Source organism: Notechis scutatus, chromosome 9, assembly GCF_049901735.1.
Source record: "Notechis scutatus isolate UNSWTSFEM ecotype Mainland chromosome 9, rNotScu1.2, whole genome shotgun sequence".
Classification (NCBI taxonomy): domain Eukaryota; kingdom Metazoa; phylum Chordata; class Lepidosauria; order Squamata; family Elapidae; genus Notechis; species Notechis scutatus.
Window position 1 is genome coordinate 8,837,202 of NC_142017.1, and position 18,479 is coordinate 8,855,680.

At 40.7% G+C, this 18,479-nt stretch overlaps 1 protein-coding gene across 4 annotated transcripts in view; it reads left to right on the forward strand.

Annotated features, from left to right (window-relative positions):
• The window catches only part of ZNF536 (zinc finger protein 536), a 324,777-nt gene that overhangs the window by 102,208 nt on the left and 204,090 nt on the right, over positions 1-18,479 (forward strand). For all 4 annotated transcript variants that reach the window (XM_087971515.1, XM_087971516.1, XM_087971517.1 and 1 more), the window contains one exon: positions 11,928-14,099. In XM_087971515.1, the coding sequence (XP_087827641.1) occupies positions 11,930-14,099 (2,170 nt within the window). In that variant the 5' untranslated portion in view covers positions 11,928-11,929. The remainder of the gene's footprint in view (positions 1-11,927; positions 14,100-18,479) is intronic.

Sequence of the window (18,479 nt, forward strand, 5' to 3'; positions counted from 1 at the left end):
ATAATATGTTACAGTATTTGAATAAAAAAAAACCTCTTGATATCTAAGCAATGCAATCAGTATCCTGTTCCTTCCCACTTATTAGCATATCTATTTTTCTTGGAGTCATTCTATGGGAAAAATGGGGGTTATGTATTGCTCTATATGTTAGGAATGCAGGAAGCCAGTGCAGGCTGGCACTGGAAGTTTTAGTCCAAACACGTCTAAAGGGATCAGATATGGCTTTGATAGCGAATTGTCCAATGGTATAAGTAATCCTACCTGTAGCAATGTTATCAAACGCAGTTGAAGTTCGTGCAGAACCTGGGAGCTACTTTCTGCCTTGACCTACAGAGTTTGGACTGCTGAATATGAATTTGATGGAAGAGAATATCTGTAGCTCAGGTTGAGATGTGGGTCCTTAGTGCTCTCTGAGCTTGGCTGTTTTCTTGCAGATGTTTCATTACTAAACCAGGTACCATCATCAGCACTGGAAAGGAATATGGTTTGTGGAATGGAGGAGTAGGAGAGGGAGGGGTATCCTTGGTACTCTCTGAGCTTGGTTGTTTTCTTGCAGACATCTCATTGCCAACATCAACAGTGCCAAAAAGGAGTGGGATTTGTTCTCTTTTTATGTATTAATGGCTTGTCCTCTCAGCGTTGGTGTGAGTGTGATATAAATATGAATCCTTCAGTTACTCAAATACGAGGATCATTTTTGAGTAACCAAAGGATTCATATTCATATCACATCCTTGAACCTAGAACCAATCAAGCCTTTTTCATTCAGACTCAAGCTGTTTTTATGGAAAGAAGAAGAAAAATATGTGGGAATCAAGGTTATTGTCTTAAGGTCATGTCAGACCAGTTGTCCACTAGTTCAAGATGTTTGTTGAAAAAGTCTCTTTGGCATTCTTCTCCTATCTCCTTTGCACACTGATTGGCTTGGTCTTGGGGCTTTAGCATACAAAGCAAAGGTGGGTATTCAGCCAGTTCTGAGCAGTTCTGGAGAACCGGTAGCAGAAATTCTGAGTAGTTCGGAGAACCGGCAAATCCCACCTCTGACTGGAGAGTTTACAGTATCCTTCCCCTGTCATGCCCACCAAGCCATGCATACAGAACCGGTAGTAAAAAAAAAAATTGAATCCCACCACTACTGACACAAAGCATGGACTGTGCATGCAAATAATATATAAATAAATATTTTAAACATTTTCTGATTTAGTCATAAACAAACAGTACAAGTAAAAGATCTTACAAGCATTTCTAAGATTGTTCTTCTGAATCCTGATCTCACCTGTCCTAGCTTCTTCTCACTATAACATACCTCTGCATGTTGAACTGGCCTTTGATTTTGCCCTTGTTCTGTTTCTCTTTGAACATGCCATCAGCTGGAAATGAAGCCATCTTCTTGATTTTTCTCTCAAAGACTTTTCTGCCTTCATGCCTCTGGTGCTGACTCACTGTCTTCAAAGCAGTGAAAGTCTTCATAAACATTATTACCTTGGAACAAATAGTGTCAAAATCTCTATTCTGATTTCCCAGAATTCTTCTTCTCTTGTGAAAGAATACCTGGTTTCTACTTTACTCTCAGGGGGCTTCAAGATTTATTCTTGATAGGAGTTGTGTTTGGTGTGAAACTAGCATTAGCTCATTTTACCATTGTTAGGTTAGCACAGGGATATTTGTGCTTCCCACATTGACAAAAAGTTGTTGAACCTTCTGCTATCTTTTTTCTTCCTTTTGCAGTCTCCCTGACTGCCAACCCAGTCATCTTTTGAAAGAGATGATTATACAATGAAAGACTGGGGGCTTGTCGGCATACCATTGCCAATTCACAATGAGAAAGTCCTCCCCCCACTCCCCAATTTCATTGAAATATTTCCTTGGGGAGGGGGAGGAACTTATTTTCCATTAAACTGAATGAGAATGGTAACAACAAAAATATAAATTAGATTTTAAGCCTCCTAAGCTTTCATGTCTTGCTTTAGAACAGTTTTCAGAATGACAATTAAACACCAGTTGTCCTTTCTCCCTGTTTTTTTTTTTAACCATGTTATAACTTCGGACAAATGGGCAAGAATTTTTGTCTTCGTTTTGATGGAGCTGCAGATTGGGTCTTTTGATTTTCTGTCTCCATTGTTTTTCTGATGCCTGTCCTAAAAATCCATTTGGGCTCAGAGTTTTAAAAAAAGGGTGTAGTTTCACAATATAGGAAGTAGTTCTATATGAAAGCTTAGCAGGATAAGGTCTTAGAACTTAAGTGTAAGGAGATACACAAGAATGGAACAATGGGGCAGAAAGATCTGGTCAAAGCAGAATTGTCACATTACAAGGAAATCTTACTTCAACCTTTGCAATGGACTAAACATGTCCTCTGCTGCCAAAGGTAACAAATTGGTTTCAGACAGGGCTGTCAAACTTGCGGCCCGTGGTCTGAATGCGTCATACGCTGGCCATGCCCACAACTGGTTTAGCAAAGGGGAAAAAGGTTCACATGACGCCACTGTGACGATGTGAGTTTGACACCCTGGTTTAAGAGGTTCAGGATAAGTTGCTCCAATATAACAAGAACTGAATGGTAGGAAGGCTCAGGAGGAATAACAGGGGTGTAAACTAATGGTGGGAATCTTATGTAAATCCCACCACTGACATCTGCCCTCTGCTCCAGAGGTGATATTCAGCAGGTTCTGACCAGTTCTGGAGAACCGGCAGTAGAAATTTTGAATAGTTCGGAGAACCAGCAAATCCCACCTCTGACTGGAGATTTTATAGTAACCTTCCCCTGCCACGCCCACCAAGCCACACCCACAGAACTGGTAGTAAAAAGTTTTGAATCCCACCATTGCTCTGCTCAGCTCCCCTTGTTTAAAAAAAGCACTATGATAACTGCAATATTACATCAAAAGTGTCCTGGACAGATGCTAAGGGGAGTTAGTTTGGTATAGTAGTTATGCATCAGGCTAGAAATTCAGAGACTGTGAATTCTGGTCCTGTCTTAGGCACAAAGCAAGCTGGGTGACCTTGGGCTAATTATTCCCTCTCAGCTGTAGGAAGAAGTTAAGACCTAAAAATCTGCCTAGAAAGCTGTAGGGGCTCATCCAGGCAGTTGGCAGGAGTCAACACACCCATCTGAAATTGCTAACATCCTAGAACCACTGTCAAACGTTCAGTTCTCTTTTGAAATATGCAGTGTTCTTCAGAAAACAAAGTTCTTTTTTTAAATCTAATTATGAATGTACAGTAAATATACTTCTTACATTTAATACATTTCATTAAGATTTAGCCCTCATCATTATAACATACCTACAAAGATCCCAAATTAGATATGCCACCTTAGTTTTTGCCATCGTTCCCCCCCCCCCCAGCATTTTGTAGAGTATCACCTTCAGATTTGTTTATTAAACCATTGCTTTGTCCTTTGAAACACAGCTATTTATTCCATCGACACCTACTACCGAGAGAGATAATCCACAACAGGCATTGTTGCTGTCAAACTTGGCCAATAAGCAGCTTGTGACTCAACCCAACAGATGTTTCAACAGTTGAGGTCAAAGGGAATTTATGGACTTTTGTGAGCTCTTTTTGTTATGGGATGAGTGCCAAAATTCTCAACACTAGGTACAAGCATTTGACCTAAGCAGTAGTAGGAGCAAGGGAACTAAGACCCTGACGAGATGAAAGAGCCAAAATGCTATTTTGTTGAACTGGCAAGCTGGCAAAAATCCAACTCACCTGATCTGACTGTATGCTTGCAGTTTAGGAATGTTTGTATACCTATTTGACGGTTTATATCGGAGCTGATTTTCCTGAGAGGTAACACTGCAAACAAAATCTCATAGGTTTCAGTATCCAACCAGCTTCTGGTCTTTGTTGCATTTGTGAATTTTACATTATACTTAACAGTAGAAGATAATGCTTGTAGATCAGGGTTGAACACTGGGGTCCTTGGTGCTTTCTGAGTTTGGTGGTTTTCTTGCAGATGTTTCTTTACCCAACTAGGGAACATCTTCAGTGTTAGAATGTCTTCAATGTCTTAAAAAAGATTAGCAAGGTGGAACCATCCTAATTTCTGGAAGAATTCTGTCCATAGGACAGGTGCCACCACAGAGAAGGCATGGCTCTAGGATTCAACAATATGGAATTGTTTAGTGAATGGGATTAACTATACGAGAGACATATCATTCCACAAAAACAAATATTTCCAATTAAAGCAAATGGTTTTCCTAGGAATAGATTGTGGACTTTAACATTTTGAGTTACTCAAAAGTAAAAGGTTAACCTTGAGTTTTGCTGATTAATAAGTTTGTGGTTATAGAAATAGCTGTGCATGCTAGTATGTAAAAATTGAGATGAATGTTACTATCTTATTTGACTGCACTACAAAAAGAGTCAGAACGGAAGTCAATATTTTTCTTTACTTTCCCCCCTTTACCTTACACTTCTTTCTCTTCCCTTTTTCCTTCCTCATTTTTCTGCTTCCTTTCATATTTTATCTTTTGATAAACTTAATAAAACTATTACAGAAAAAGTAAAAGACAATCACATTATTGTTTGAACAGAGTGTGTGTTAATTCCAGCTTTAATTCAATGATTGCTTCAAATCACTCCTAAGTTAGATTTTGGTGATGCTAGTGCAATCATAACTGTGATTAGTATTTTTCACTGATCAAGGTTTTTTTTTTTTAAAGCAACCTTAAGATGAGTTTGCTATTCAAATGTAATGTTCTTTTTTCTGATGGCCTAAACTTTTCTGGCACTTATCTATTGCTTGCTTTCAACCATGTATGCAGTGCCATGTTGCTGGTAATTGAGAGATTCTTATGAGATCCTGAATAGCTAAGAATGTTGTCAGCTTTTAAAATATTTTTCTTTTAATTTTCAAGTATGATTACTTGACACCCTATGGCTGACTATCACCTGCAATATGCAGTGCTGGGGAATATGGTAAATTTGTATGTGAGATGCCATGGAAATAAACCAGTTTGTCACATAAAATTTAGGAATAATTTTATAATGCTGAGTTTTGTCAGCAATTAGCTAATTGTTGATTAGCTCAGGTAAACTGTTTTGGAAAGTTTAATGTTGGTCCCAACAACTTGATTCCACTCTTAAATCTTGAAATCTCTTGTCCCAGATGCTACATTATAACAATGGCTTTATATAACTTTCCGATTTAGTAATATCCATCTCTGTCATTATCCTAATCATTAATATTACCATCATTATTAAAGAATATGACCAGTTTGCCATTTATTCTTACTTGTAGCAATGCTGAAGATAAAACTTATGCAGCAACACTCAGCCTTAACTTCTCATTTGAGGTTCAAATAAGGATCGGTTTAAGAATTTCACAGAAAGGCAGCTTTTGAAACGAACATATAATACTATGGTATCAAATTAGCTGGGCTTATTGGCTAGAATAAGCCATTAAAGATAAATAGGCCCCTTTTCTGATTCTAAATCTGCCAAATTTTAACTCTTTCCACTTTGTTGTAAATTCCTTGCATCATCTATACCAGGGGTCCCCAACCACCGGTCCGCGGACCGGTACCGGTCTGTGGAACAAGTCCTACCAGGCCGCTGGCTTGCTGGGCGCCGCCATCTTTTTTTGATGAAAAAGTGCTTCCGGTGAGCTTTTCCGGGTGAAGAAATGCGGCTTCGATGAGCTTTCGGGTAGAAAGCCATTTCTCCGGAAAACTCCCAAGCTAGCGCTCATCTTTTTGATGAAAAGTGTTTCGGTGAGGTCACGAGCACTTTTCATCAAAAGATGGCGGCGCCCATCTAATGCCGGTACCGGGCCGCGCCATAAAAAGGTTGGGGATACCGGGCGCGGCGTAAAAAGGTTGGGGATCACTGATCTATACTACATGTATTAACAAAAAATAAGGTAGCCATACTGCCACACATTTTATTTATTAATAATCTGGCATATAAACCACTCTGTATCCTGCCCAGTATGATAATATTTCTGATGTAATATGTTTGGATCCCCAAATGTTGCCAGCATTGATTGTTAGAGGTTTTTTTTTTCTTAAAACAAAAAACCAAACACTAGCTCAGCACACCCAGCTCTGGGCTAAAATGTAAGCATGAAATCTCTGGTTTATTTTTGTAATAATGTTTGCAGCTGCTTAATGACCCTGAATAGGTTCAGAAATCTGGTGCCTTGTATTTCTTAACAGGAGTAACAGAATAACAGAGTCTGAAGGGACCTTGGAGGTCTTCTAGTCCACCCCCCTGCTCAAGCAGGAAACCTTATACCATTTTAGACAAATGGTTGTCTAATCTCTTTTTAAAAACACCCAGTGTCAGAACATCCACAACTTCTGGTGACAAGTTGTTTCACTGGTTAATTGTTCTAACTATCTGGAAATTTCTCCTCAGTTCTAGATTGGTTGTCTTATTGACTAGTTTCCATCCATTGCTTCTTGTCCTGCCTTCAGCTGCTTTGGAGAATAGGCTGACTCCCTCTTCTTTGTGGCAACCCCTGAGATATTGGAAGACTGCTATCATGTCACCCCCCCCCCCCAGTCCTTCTTTTCATTAAACTAGACATATACAATTTCAGCAACTGTTCCTCATATGGTTTAGCCTCCAGTCCCCTAATCGTCCTTGTTGCTCTTCTCGTAGAAACCTTAGCTAAGCAGTGTCTGGGCTCAGCCATAGGAATCTGATTTAACCAAACTTTGCCATCCATTCCACAATCCTGCCACAGTTAGACCCACTGCAGAGTTGCTCAAGACTAAAACTGCTTTGAATAGCTATGATCAGGAGAGAAAGAAGTGCTCTTTTGAACATCCATGCAGGCTGACTGATTGGAACAGTGCAAAAGATGGGGTTTGCTTCTTACTGAACTCAAAATATTCAGAAATCCAATCTAGTTGAACATTTTCCTTTGCTTGGAAGTCAAAATATTTTATAGATGATGCAAGGCAAGGTCAGTCAACTTTTGCTGTGGCCCACACTGACTTTTAGGTCATAGAACATTCCCTTCTGGTTAATTCCACTTTTCTTCATTTTTTTTTCCTTTCATTTTTTTTTCTTTTGTTCAGCTATGTTCAATTCTCAGAGACTGCCTGAATGAGTCCTTGTGATTTTCTTTCTTCTTCAGAAGTGGCCTGCCATTGCGTCCTTTCTAGGGCTGAGAGAAAGTGACTGGCCCAAGGTTACACTGTGGCTTTGTGCCTAAGATGGAATTAGAACTCACAGTCTCCTGGTTCCTGTCTTGAATGTCTTAACCACTACACCAAACTGGCTCTCTTGCATTTGTTTTTTATTAATCTTATTTATATGAGCTAGTCCTTAATTTATTATACCTTTTCCCCAGTTAATTTCTAGTGTTTTCCCTCTTTTGACAGATATTAACATTGTGAAGTTGAGTTTTGACTATTTTTGTACTTTAGTACTCAGTTTCTTTTTCATTAACTTATAGCAGAAAAGGGAATCTCTGATTATCTTGCAACATCCCACTCCACATGGCTCCATAACAGAGCTGAGAATAGCTATCTCTCAACAGTTCCTAAGTCACAAATTCTCCATTTTTCCCCCTCTGAAATTTAAATTGCAAACTGGGAAGGGCGTCATCCCAAATGCATTAATTTCTGAATGCATGCAGGAAAATCTAAATTCAGGTTACCGTTTCATTTCTTAGGGTATGTATTTTAGATGGTACAGAATAACCCATTGCAAGGCAAATAATTCTTTCTTGCCCAAATTTCTGTAATCCACTGGTTTCAGATTGGCAAAAAATATATATATGTAAAACTTTCAGAAGAGAGTCTTCCGTGATTTGAAATGGGACTCAGAGATTCACAGGCTGTTCCATATTGCTTCTGCCTATGAAATGTTGGAAGATGTAACAGAATAAACAATAAATAAGTCTATGGCACAAATATTGTATATGTAGCCAGTTTTCTAGCTCAAATCTTTTAAGCATCCAAGGCTGCATTTTTAAATCCATTTATTGAGAAGAAATCCAGTAAATTTACTTGGAAATAGAGTAGGCTGAAATTTAATTATTTTAAGAATGTTTAAATTACAGACCTTTTATAAACCTTTCTTCCCCAAATCTTAACAATAGCTTGTAATGAGGCATTAGAGTTGCTGGATTCTAAACAGGCAGATAATTCTGTTGTTGGAGATTTCTTTCCATTCCTCCCTGGCAGTGGGGATTTTAAAAAAATATCTTAGTTCCTACTTAGAAAATAAATTATGTAAAAAAAAAAAAAAAAGCATTGGTCAGATTTAGCAGATTTCTAATAAAACGCCTTAAAAAAAAGATTCACAAATGGTATCTTTTAATTGTATTTTTATGGAATCTATTTTCAAGCATAATGGCTTATATTTGGAGGTCACAATAAACCCATTTCCCCAAGCTGTCTGGGATGACATTCCTAAAAAAAAATCTTCAGTGGCTGGAAAAAAATGGGAGCCAAAGTCTAAATTTAATTTTCATAGCTTATTATAACCTAAATGAGTCAAAGGGAGCTTTAGCTTTGAACACCCTCCCTTCCTGTGACAGGGCAAGGAATTTAGAAAATTTTGCCTCTGCTATTGGTTGACCACAGCTTCCTCTGTTGGCCAGATTAATTATGATTAGTTTAACCAGGTTCAAAAAAATTTTTTTGTTTGACGTTGCATTGTTCATTAATCGAAGACTGCTGCTAAAGACACGATACAACTCATTTAACTAAATACTGAAGCAGAGCCTTTTTCTCAGTGGCATAGTTCAACCAGTTTGCTGAGTACGCACTTTGTGTGCGCGCATTTTTCATGCAGGTGCTTTACCTTTAAAAAAACCCATTTTCAACTCAATTACTTACCTTCTACTGTAGCCCCTAGGCAGTGGTGGGATTCAAAAACTTTTACTACCAGTTCTGTGGGCGTGGCTTGGTGGGCATGGCCATGTGACTGGGTGGGGCATGGCTTTACTTCTTTTGCAGCCCCCACCTGTTTTGGGGAGATTCCTAGCCTCAGAGGAGCCTCTGGGGGGCGTTTTTGCTCCCCTAAAGCTCCTCTAAGGCTCAGGAAGAAAAGGAACAGAGCATGGGAAGGGCGCGCAGCACCCCTCCAAGCTCTGTTTTGGGAGCTTCCTAGCCTCAGAGGAGTCTCGGGGTGTGTGTGTGTGTTTTTGCTCCCCTCCAAAGCTCAGGAAGGCAAATAAATATCTTCATGTGATCTTGATTCTATCTTCATATGATCTTGATTCTTGATTACTTAGGGCAAAGGTTCAAAACTTCTTTTCTGTACTAAAATGGGATCTGTTTGTCAGTCTTCGTGAATGGGTTGAACACCTGAACTGTTTGCAAAGGATTAAGCACTTTGTGAAGGAATGCTGGCATTTTTATAGTGTGAAAGGCTGAAGGAAGCTGAGAGGGTCAACTCTCCATATGCTTCACTTGATCGCTTCTCATCCTTTTCTGAGAGTATATTAGAAGCAACACTAGTGACTGAGATTTTGCGAATGCCTTTTTGCCTTCTCTGAATATATAGCAAGGAGGGATGATTATTACTAGGGACAATTATGCTGACCGGTACTGTGTGCCGCTGTTTAACAAACAGCTTGGAGTTCTAATTTTCTGCAGTGCCAACTTTGTAGGTACCATTTATACTCATTACCGTATATTGAGAAAGTTATTAAAAATTCTTAAACTTGTTGAAGCTTTCTGTGACACCTTCCCTGGCTTTTAATTGGGTTTTATCGAGTCTCCAAAGAGAGCTCTTTTAAAATAATCAGTGTCCTTTTGTCTCTTTCTTTTGCCCAGTTGCAAAACGAATTTAGCAACGGAGCTAAAAACGAAGCAGGTTTTGCCTAAATATTGAATGAATTCGCTCGACAAGTAAAGACGATAATTGATGGTCTCTTTAGATGGATGCCCTGTTTAAATGACGGAGGAACAATTGCTTTGGAACAGAAGGGTTAAATCTTAATCTCTGAGGTTTGCGAAGCTGCTAGTCTCCTTAAAATTTAATATACCTCGTTAATGCTTACTTGCAAACACTGAAGGATTTTTATGATTATAATCATGTGTTACAGCACCTAGTACTGTTTCTAAGTCGCATACTAATCAGCTTAATGAGATATTACCACACTTTTTGTTGACTAAAGCAAAATCCTTTTTATTGTTCGAAAGCTTGTCCTTTACTTTATTTTTCCCCCAAACATTATCTTGTTTTATTGTTTACCAGTAAATATCATGCCATCTATCCACCCAACCCCCCTCCCCAGAACACCAGTCAAATCATAAAACCATATTTCTCATTGGAGAATGTGGAATTTATTGAATATACTTAATGGGACTGAAAGTTTTATAAATGGATTTCTATTTTTGTTTCTTTAAAAGGGGCAGTGGGCAAGAGGCATTGCCGTTCCCTTTTATATAGATCAGCGAATGTAAACAGGTGTGGCATCCCAAGAAGGGGCCTGGTGACGTGGAAAGCTTAATGTGACTTATTTAAGAACTAGATAGTCAATCAATCAGAATAGAGCTGGAAGGGACCTTAGAGGTCTTCTAGTCCAACACCCTGCTCAAGCAGGAGACCCTATACCATTTCAGACAAGTGGCTGTCCAGTCTCTTCTTAAAAACCTCCAGTGATGAAGCAACCACAACTTCTGGAGGCAAGCTGTTCCACTGGTTAATTGTCCTCACTGTTAAGAAGTTTCTCCCTAATTCCAGGTTGTTTCTCTCCTTGATAAGTTTCCATCCATTGTTTCTTGTCCTGCCCTCTGGTACTTTGGAAAATAAATTGACCCCCCTCTTCTTTGTGGCAGCCCCTCAAATACTGGAATACTGCTATTTTGTCCCCTCTAGTCCTTTTTTTTCTCTGGACTATCCAAACTTGAATCCTGCAACTGTTCTCATATGTTTCAGTCTCCAGGCCTTCATCATGTTAGTTGCTCTTCTTTGCACTTTTTCCACAGTCTCAACATCTTTTTTGTAATGTGGTGACCAAAATTTGATGCCGTATTCTAGCTGTGGCTTTATAAAGCAGTATTAATATTTTACGTGATTTTGATTCTATGCCTTTGTTTATACAACCGATTAGCTTTTTTGGCTGCTGCTGCACACTGCTGACTCATATTTAAGTGATCGTCCACTAGGATTCCAAGGTCCCTCTCACAGTTAATGTATCTGAGCCAAGTTTCACGTAATCTGTACTTGTACCTTTGGTTTTCCTGCCCAGTGTAAAATCTTACTTTTCTCCACATTAAATTTCATTTTGTTGGAAGAGGCCCATTGTTCAAGTCTGTCAAGATCTTTTTGGATCCTTAGCTTGTCTCCTGTCAGCTTAGTGTCATCTACAAATTTGATGAGTTCCCCTTCTATTCCCACATCTAAGTCATTTATGAAGATATTGAAGAGTATTGGGCCTAAGACCCAACCTTGTGGTGCTCCCCTGATCACTTCCCTCAGTGTAGATGTAGAACTACACATTGAGTACAGTTTGTCAGCCAGTTACAAATCCATCTGGTGTTGATGCTTTCTATCCCACATTTTTTTTAGCTTACCAAGAAGTAGGTTGCTGTCTACTTTCTCAAATGCCTTGCTAAAGTCTAAATATATTATATCCACAGCATTTCACTGGTCTACTAATTTAGTCTCTTTGTCAAAGAATGAAATAAGTTTGGTTTAGCATGATCTGTTTATAACAAACCCATGCTGGCTACAAGTTATAACTTTATTTGGGAATAACTTTATAAAGGGTAATGTGTTTGTTTTAAAAGCCTAATTAATCCAAGCAATCAAAAAAATGTGCAGGGTGATGAAGGCCTTGTATAATTAAGACAAAACAATCACGATAGTACACCATGCGCTTGACATTTAATATACATTCATTGAATATTGACTGCAGGAACATTGCATGTGATTTTTGTACCTTTGTAGCTCTGCTGATGAAATTGGTCTACTTGAAAATCTAAATTTTCCCTTCTTTTTTTTTGGCAGGAATGGAGGAAGCTAGTCTGTGCCTTGGTGTTTCTTCAGCAGGACCAGAAGCCGAGGTCCACCTCAACAGCTCCCTGCTCAATGGCCAGTATTCAATGAGTCAGAAGTTGCACCAGATCACTTCCCAGCTCACTCATGCCTTTCCCGAGCTTCAGTCCAGACAGAGCCCTGAGGAAAAGGCAGTGGCCCTTCTAGAAGACAAGAGCCACGTTTCATTAGCCAACCAGCCTATCAGCAGTCAGATGGCCCTCTTGGCCAACCAACTCAACCGGGAAGTCGATACCAGTTTAAACGGGAGGGTAGATCTACAGCAGTTCTTAAATGGACAAAACCTAGGCATTATGTCTCAGATGAGCGACATAGAGGACGATGCTAGGAAGAACAGGAAATACCCATGTCCCCTGTGTGGGAAGCGCTTTCGGTTTAACAGCATCCTGTCCCTACACATGCGCACCCATACTGGGGAGAAACCATTTAAGTGCCCCTATTGTGACCACAGAGCAGCTCAGAAGGGAAACTTGAAGATACACCTGCGTACTCACAAGCTTGGAAACCTGGGCAAAGGCCGTGGGAGGGTCCGAGAAGAGAACCGGCTCTTGCATGAGCTGGAAGAACGTGCCATCCTGAGGGACAAGCAGATGAAAAGCAGCCTCCTGCAACCCAGGCCTGATGTCAAAGCCCACCCTCACACTCAGCCCATCCCTCTGACTAATTGCAACCTGCCCATGTCCACAAACCACCACGCCCCTGATATCTCGAACCCGGTTCCCTCTCCGAAACCTGCCAGCGTCCAGGAAGAAGTGGTTGCCACGGCTGCTGGGTTTAGGTGTACTTTTTGCAAAGGGAAGTTCAAGAAGCGAGAGGAGCTGGACCGGCACATCCGGATCCTCCACAAGCCTTACAAGTGTACGTTGTGTGACTTTGCGGCATCCCAGGAGGAGGAGCTGATCAGCCACGTGGAAAAAGCCCACATCACTGCCGAGTCCGCTCAGGGCCAGGGTTCCAATGGAAACGGGGAGCAGGCGGCCAATGAATTCCGGTGCGAAGTGTGTGGCCAGGTCTTCAGCCAAGCCTGGTTCCTGAAAGGCCACATGAGGAAGCACAAGGACTCCTTTGAGCACTGTTGCCAAATCTGTGGGAGGCGCTTCAAGGAGCCGTGGTTCCTCAAGAATCACATGAAGGTCCATCTGAACAAGTTGTCAGTGAAGAACAAACCCCCCAGTGACTCTGAAGTCCACATGCCTGTGGGGAGCATGTCCCAGGAAGCTCACGCCAACCTGTACTCCAGATATTTGTCCTGTTTGCAGAGTGGTTTCCTGCCCCCAGACAAAGCTGGCCTCGGTGAGCAGAACCAGGCCTACGGTAAAGGAGATTTGCCCATGAAAGAACGCGAAGTCCTGGGCAAGCTCCTGTCTCCTATTGCTAGCATCGGGCATAGTCTTGCTGAAGGGGACAAACATTCCTTATTGGGTTGTCTTAACCTTGTGCCTCCACTCAAATCGAGCTGCATAGAGAGGCTGCAGGCTGCCGCCAAAGCTGCTGAGATGGACCCTGTAAACAGCTATCAAGCTTGGCAGCTCATGGCAAGGGGAATGGCCATGGAACATGGTTTTCTGACAAAAGAGCACCAGATTCAGCGGAGCCACGAAGACCCTTTGGCAAACGCTGGAGTTCTGTTTGATAAGGAGAAGCGGGAGTATGTGTTAGTAGGAGCAGATGGTTCCAAGCAGAAAATGCCTGCTGATTTGGTTCACAGCACTAAAATGGGCAGTCAGAGAGACTTGTCAAACAAACTGGACCGTTTGGAAGGGGGCAGAGATTTCCTGCCTCACGGTATGAATCCGGGGCTCGACTACAACATGCAGAGTCATGGCGGTGCCAAGGAAAAGCCCACAGAGTGTCCTGACTGCGGGCGAGTTTTCAGAACCTACCACCAAGTGGTGGTTCATTCCAGGGTCCACAAGAGGGACAGGAAGGTGGAAGATGAGATCCTCCAGGGGAGCATCGATGAACGGCGTGGGTCTGGAAGCGATCAGGAATCCCAGTCCGTCAGCCGATCGACCACTCCCGGCTCCTCCAACATCACTGAGGAAAGTGGGATGGGAGGAGGCCTCTCACAGACCGGAAGCGCTCAGGAAGACAGTCCCCATCCATCTTCACCTTCTTCCTCAGGTACGTCCGCTTTCCATGTTCTGTCTTCCCTCTTTGAAGGGCTCCCAAACTGCACCCATCGCAGACAATTGATTTGCTTAACAATCCCCATGTTCACTTAACAACCACAAATCGCAAATCGCTTACCGACTGCTGCCAAAAGGTTATAAAATCATGCGGAGCAATGTGGTGACCCACTTAATGACTAGGACAACCTAAGACTGTGATTCTTGATTCATTTATGGCCCTAAGCTGAGGATTTTCTGTATTATATTGCATTTATCTTATGGTACTAATTTGGACAAATGCAAACCTATCCATCTGGTCTGTCTGCACAGAATAATTTCTCCTCCTCTAGCCTCACCAGCCACATCATCACTCTTGTTTCTGTTTTGATAAATCCTTACATCGTGAGATACAGTTCATTTGTATGGACAAACGTGGGGTACATTTAGGGCTGTGAGCCCCCAATTCTGAATATGCAAAGACTGGGAATCATAGGAAGGATTCATTAGAAAGAAAGTGACTTCCCATTGACGTTTTTTGTTTCCTGCAATCATTTAAAACCTTATAAAATCATGTTTTAAAAATATCCCATTGGTTTTAGCGTGAACCCGCTGTGCATGAAAGAGCAAAGCAAAGTAATATTTCATTTAAGCCTTCAACAATATTGAGCCTTATTGGCAAATGTGTGTGTGTTTTTTCTTATGTTTTCGTGGGTATTTATATGTATGGTATTTAGCTTTATTTATATATATGTTTGTTTGTATATATTTATATTTTTTAAAAGAGAAAGGTAAGATTTCTGGCCTCATCTCTCATTTCTGAGCTCTTGAACTAATGGATAGTAAATTGAAAGTTATATCTCCAGCCCTTTTTATAACAAAAGCACCTTGCTAATATTGTAATCATTCTGCAGACCTAACAACGGAGGAAATCATGCCATAACAAATACTCTGTTACTAATGGCAACATTGATTTCTTCAATCAGCCATTAAGTCTAGAAAATGAAAGACAGTTCGAGAGGCCTTTAGGCATTACATTGCCCACTGTTAAAGATCTGATAGCAGGCTGTTCTTTTTTTTTTGGTGCTTACCCCCACCCTGGCTTTCAATAAATATTTTAGCATTGAAGGCAATCCACTGTTACAGTTATTAAGTAGATGCCAGTTTATTTTTGCCGCTCTTGTCATGCTCCAGTATCCTCCATTTCTGAGACCAGATTTATATAAAAGAGTTAGTTTGGGGAGGTGGCTTATAATAAATCTGTAAGCCCCCTCCCCCACTTCTTAAGACCTGTAAATCTGCCCTCTGCATTCCACAAATTCCTATGGTGATTAACACGGTTGTTTAAATACCCAGGAAACCCTCCAACAGGTCTCAGCATCCTGGCCTCCTGTACAATATATTTGTCATCAGAGACATGCAGAAATCCTATTCAGGAATGAGAGGACTGGGTTTTGTACTATCTAGTCGCTTGGATTGCTTTGTTGTTGTTGTTGTTGTTAGTTGTGAAGTCATGCTTGACCCATTGCGACCCCATGGACAACGTTCCTTCAGGCCTTCCTGTCCTCTACCATCTTCTGGAGTCCATTTAAGCTCACGCCGACTGCTTCAGTGACTCCATCCAACCCCCTCGTTCTCTGTCCTCCCCTTCTTCTTCTATTGCCCTGAATCTTTCCCAGCATTAGGCTCTTCTCCAGTGAGTCCTTCCTTCTCATGAGGTAGCTGAAGTCTTTGAGTTTCATCTTCAGGATCTGGCCTTCTAAAGAGCAATCAGGGTTGATCTCCTCTAGCACCGACCCGGTTTGATTGCCTTGCAATCCAAGGGACTCGCTGGAGTCTTCTTCTCCAGCACCAGAGTTCAAAGTCCTCCATTCTTTGGCACTCAGCCTTTCTTATGGTCCAACTTTCACAGCCATACATTGCAACTGGGGAAACCATAGACTTGACTATACAACTTTTGTTGGCAGGGGGATGTCTCTGCTTTTTAGCATGCTGTCTAGATTGCTCTAAGGGGATTCAAAATCCAGTAGGAAAAGATTGCTCTGCCATCCAGGGAGTGTTTGCCCATGTTTTGAACATATGAGTCGAGTGGATGCAGACGCATGATTTTGCTGTCCCAGCATTGGTGTCCCAGAAGTTGCCCAAAGAATTAGAATCAGAATAGAGCTGGAAGGGACCTTTGAGGTCTTCTAGTCCAGCCCCTGACTCAAACAAGAGATCCTATAACATCCCAGAGAAGTGGTCACCTGATCTCTTCTTAAAAAAAACAAAAAACAACCCAGTGTAGGAGCAATGGAGCTGTTTAAATTGCCAAGGTTGAGAAACACTACTTTAGAAAAAGTAAGAAAAACAAACAAACGGAGCCTTTGGCTATTTTTATTTGACTTTCTTATGAAGAAAATACAAATGCCCTCTCAGCATCTCATTGGGCTCTTTTCTTGACTCTGTTCAAAGAGATCCTTAAAATCTGTCTAATTTGATTAAGGCTTGGTGGGTAAACCCCCAAAATGGCCTTTGGGGGAGGAAACTCATTTTTTGGGGTGGAAACTCATGCTTCTTCTGTTCCTTTCTGGTTTAATCTGGACCAGAACAATGTTCAGTTTTGAGCATCAAAAATACCAATCAAATATATTGTTTCCCTCCCTGTAACTATCAGGCTTTTGAGATAGTCCAGATAAGAAGCACCAACCATGAGTACTAGCACTACCTCCGTTGTAAGGTTTCTCCAGCCTTCCCTCTTTTGGACTCAACTGTAATTTATCAGAGCAATGTCTAGGTTGGATTCTTCCTCCTGTCTCCCAAGGTCATTCTCTCACGCCATTACAGTAGCTCAGGGATGGGCAGCTGTGCTTGACAGATGTTTTCAATCTCCAATTTCCATCATTCTTTGCCAGTGATGAGAGGTGCCACAGCAGCTGCCTTTAGATGTTGTCTACTGCTGGGTAAAACCATAGATACCTGGGCCACAGCAGTCTCCTGGCCAAATTAATGGTCTGTCCATCTATGAAATTACTTGCTTGCTACACAAGCCAAACACAGTCTTTAGATACAGAGAGAAGAAAACAACGGTAGGAATTTTCCTGACTGAATGTTTCCACTTCCTTTGCCTTTTTCAAAACTGGTCAAGTCCGCAACTTTCTGAGCCTGTGGTCCAGTGTCCATCAATGATTAGGAATGATTCTATGTTGCAAAGTTCCTAACCATACATGAAAACAATTCATGCACCTTTAATCTTCTTTTGTCTTGGGGAAATTAGAGAATATTTTGCCCTTTAAGTTCCCTCTGTTAAAAAAAAATACCAGCTGCATTTCTGGACCTTAATCAATTTATGAAATTTACCATTTGTAAAGATGGAAGACCAGAAAATTTAGCAACATTTATCCCATATTTGTAAACTTATATACTGAATTTAGTTTGCACTCATGTCAATTGGATGAATAATTTCTAATTGTTTTCCTTGTAGCCTCCGAATAGAAATGTAATATATGTACGATAAGTCATGTCTTAGATGCAGAATACCAGAGTTTTTATACCAACCTTTTTACTGCGCTCAATAATATGCTTTTAAATTTAACCTGGCTGACTACCTAATATATCTTGGTCTGCTGCAAAATTCTAAAGAAACAGTTTTAAATTGTTGCAAAATGATTGCTACCTGTGGAAGATAAATCAGCAGAACACAAAAGAAGTCTTTATTCTCACAGTTAAAGAGAAATAGCCATTGGGACAGACATTAAAACATTACTACAAAAATAGTATTTAGCCAATGTCTCTAAGCCCACGACAGGTTTCAGAGCTTAATTTGCATCACTTGATTCCTTTTTTGTATGGTTGTTGTTGCAAACTGGGTCAGAGGGCCTGAGAAACTATTCTTTTTCAGATCTTAACCGAGGGATTCTTTTTTGTAAATTGGTGCTCTTAACATGATAGTACTTTCTGAATTCTTCATATTAAAAATAAAACCTTTTATACACGGTGCCTCTTAGAACAGGTCTCTAGAAGAAAGCTTACAATAAGTGGCAGAGAACGCTTTGTTATCTGATGTAATTCTTCACAAGGGAGGATTGGGAATAGAGTGGCTACTTTTTTTTTCTTTTTTGAAAAAAAAAAGTCTAGTTCAGGCTGAGAAGAAGAAAGGGTCAAGTTTGCAATCAAACAGTTATTGCAGAGATGTGTGACTGTCACTGGCTGCGCTAATGTGGTATGCAGCTGTTTGTTATGTGAGTAAAAGAATGTTTGAATCAGTGAACATGTGAAAACGGCTCCAGTGGACCAGAAAATGTGTTTGTTCTTTGACTCTGTAAATTGCCACGAACTAAACTGAAGAGCCACTACTAAAACCCGGACCTTTCAACAAATGAAGAGGTCATATTTTCTCTGAGAAAAATGGACAAAA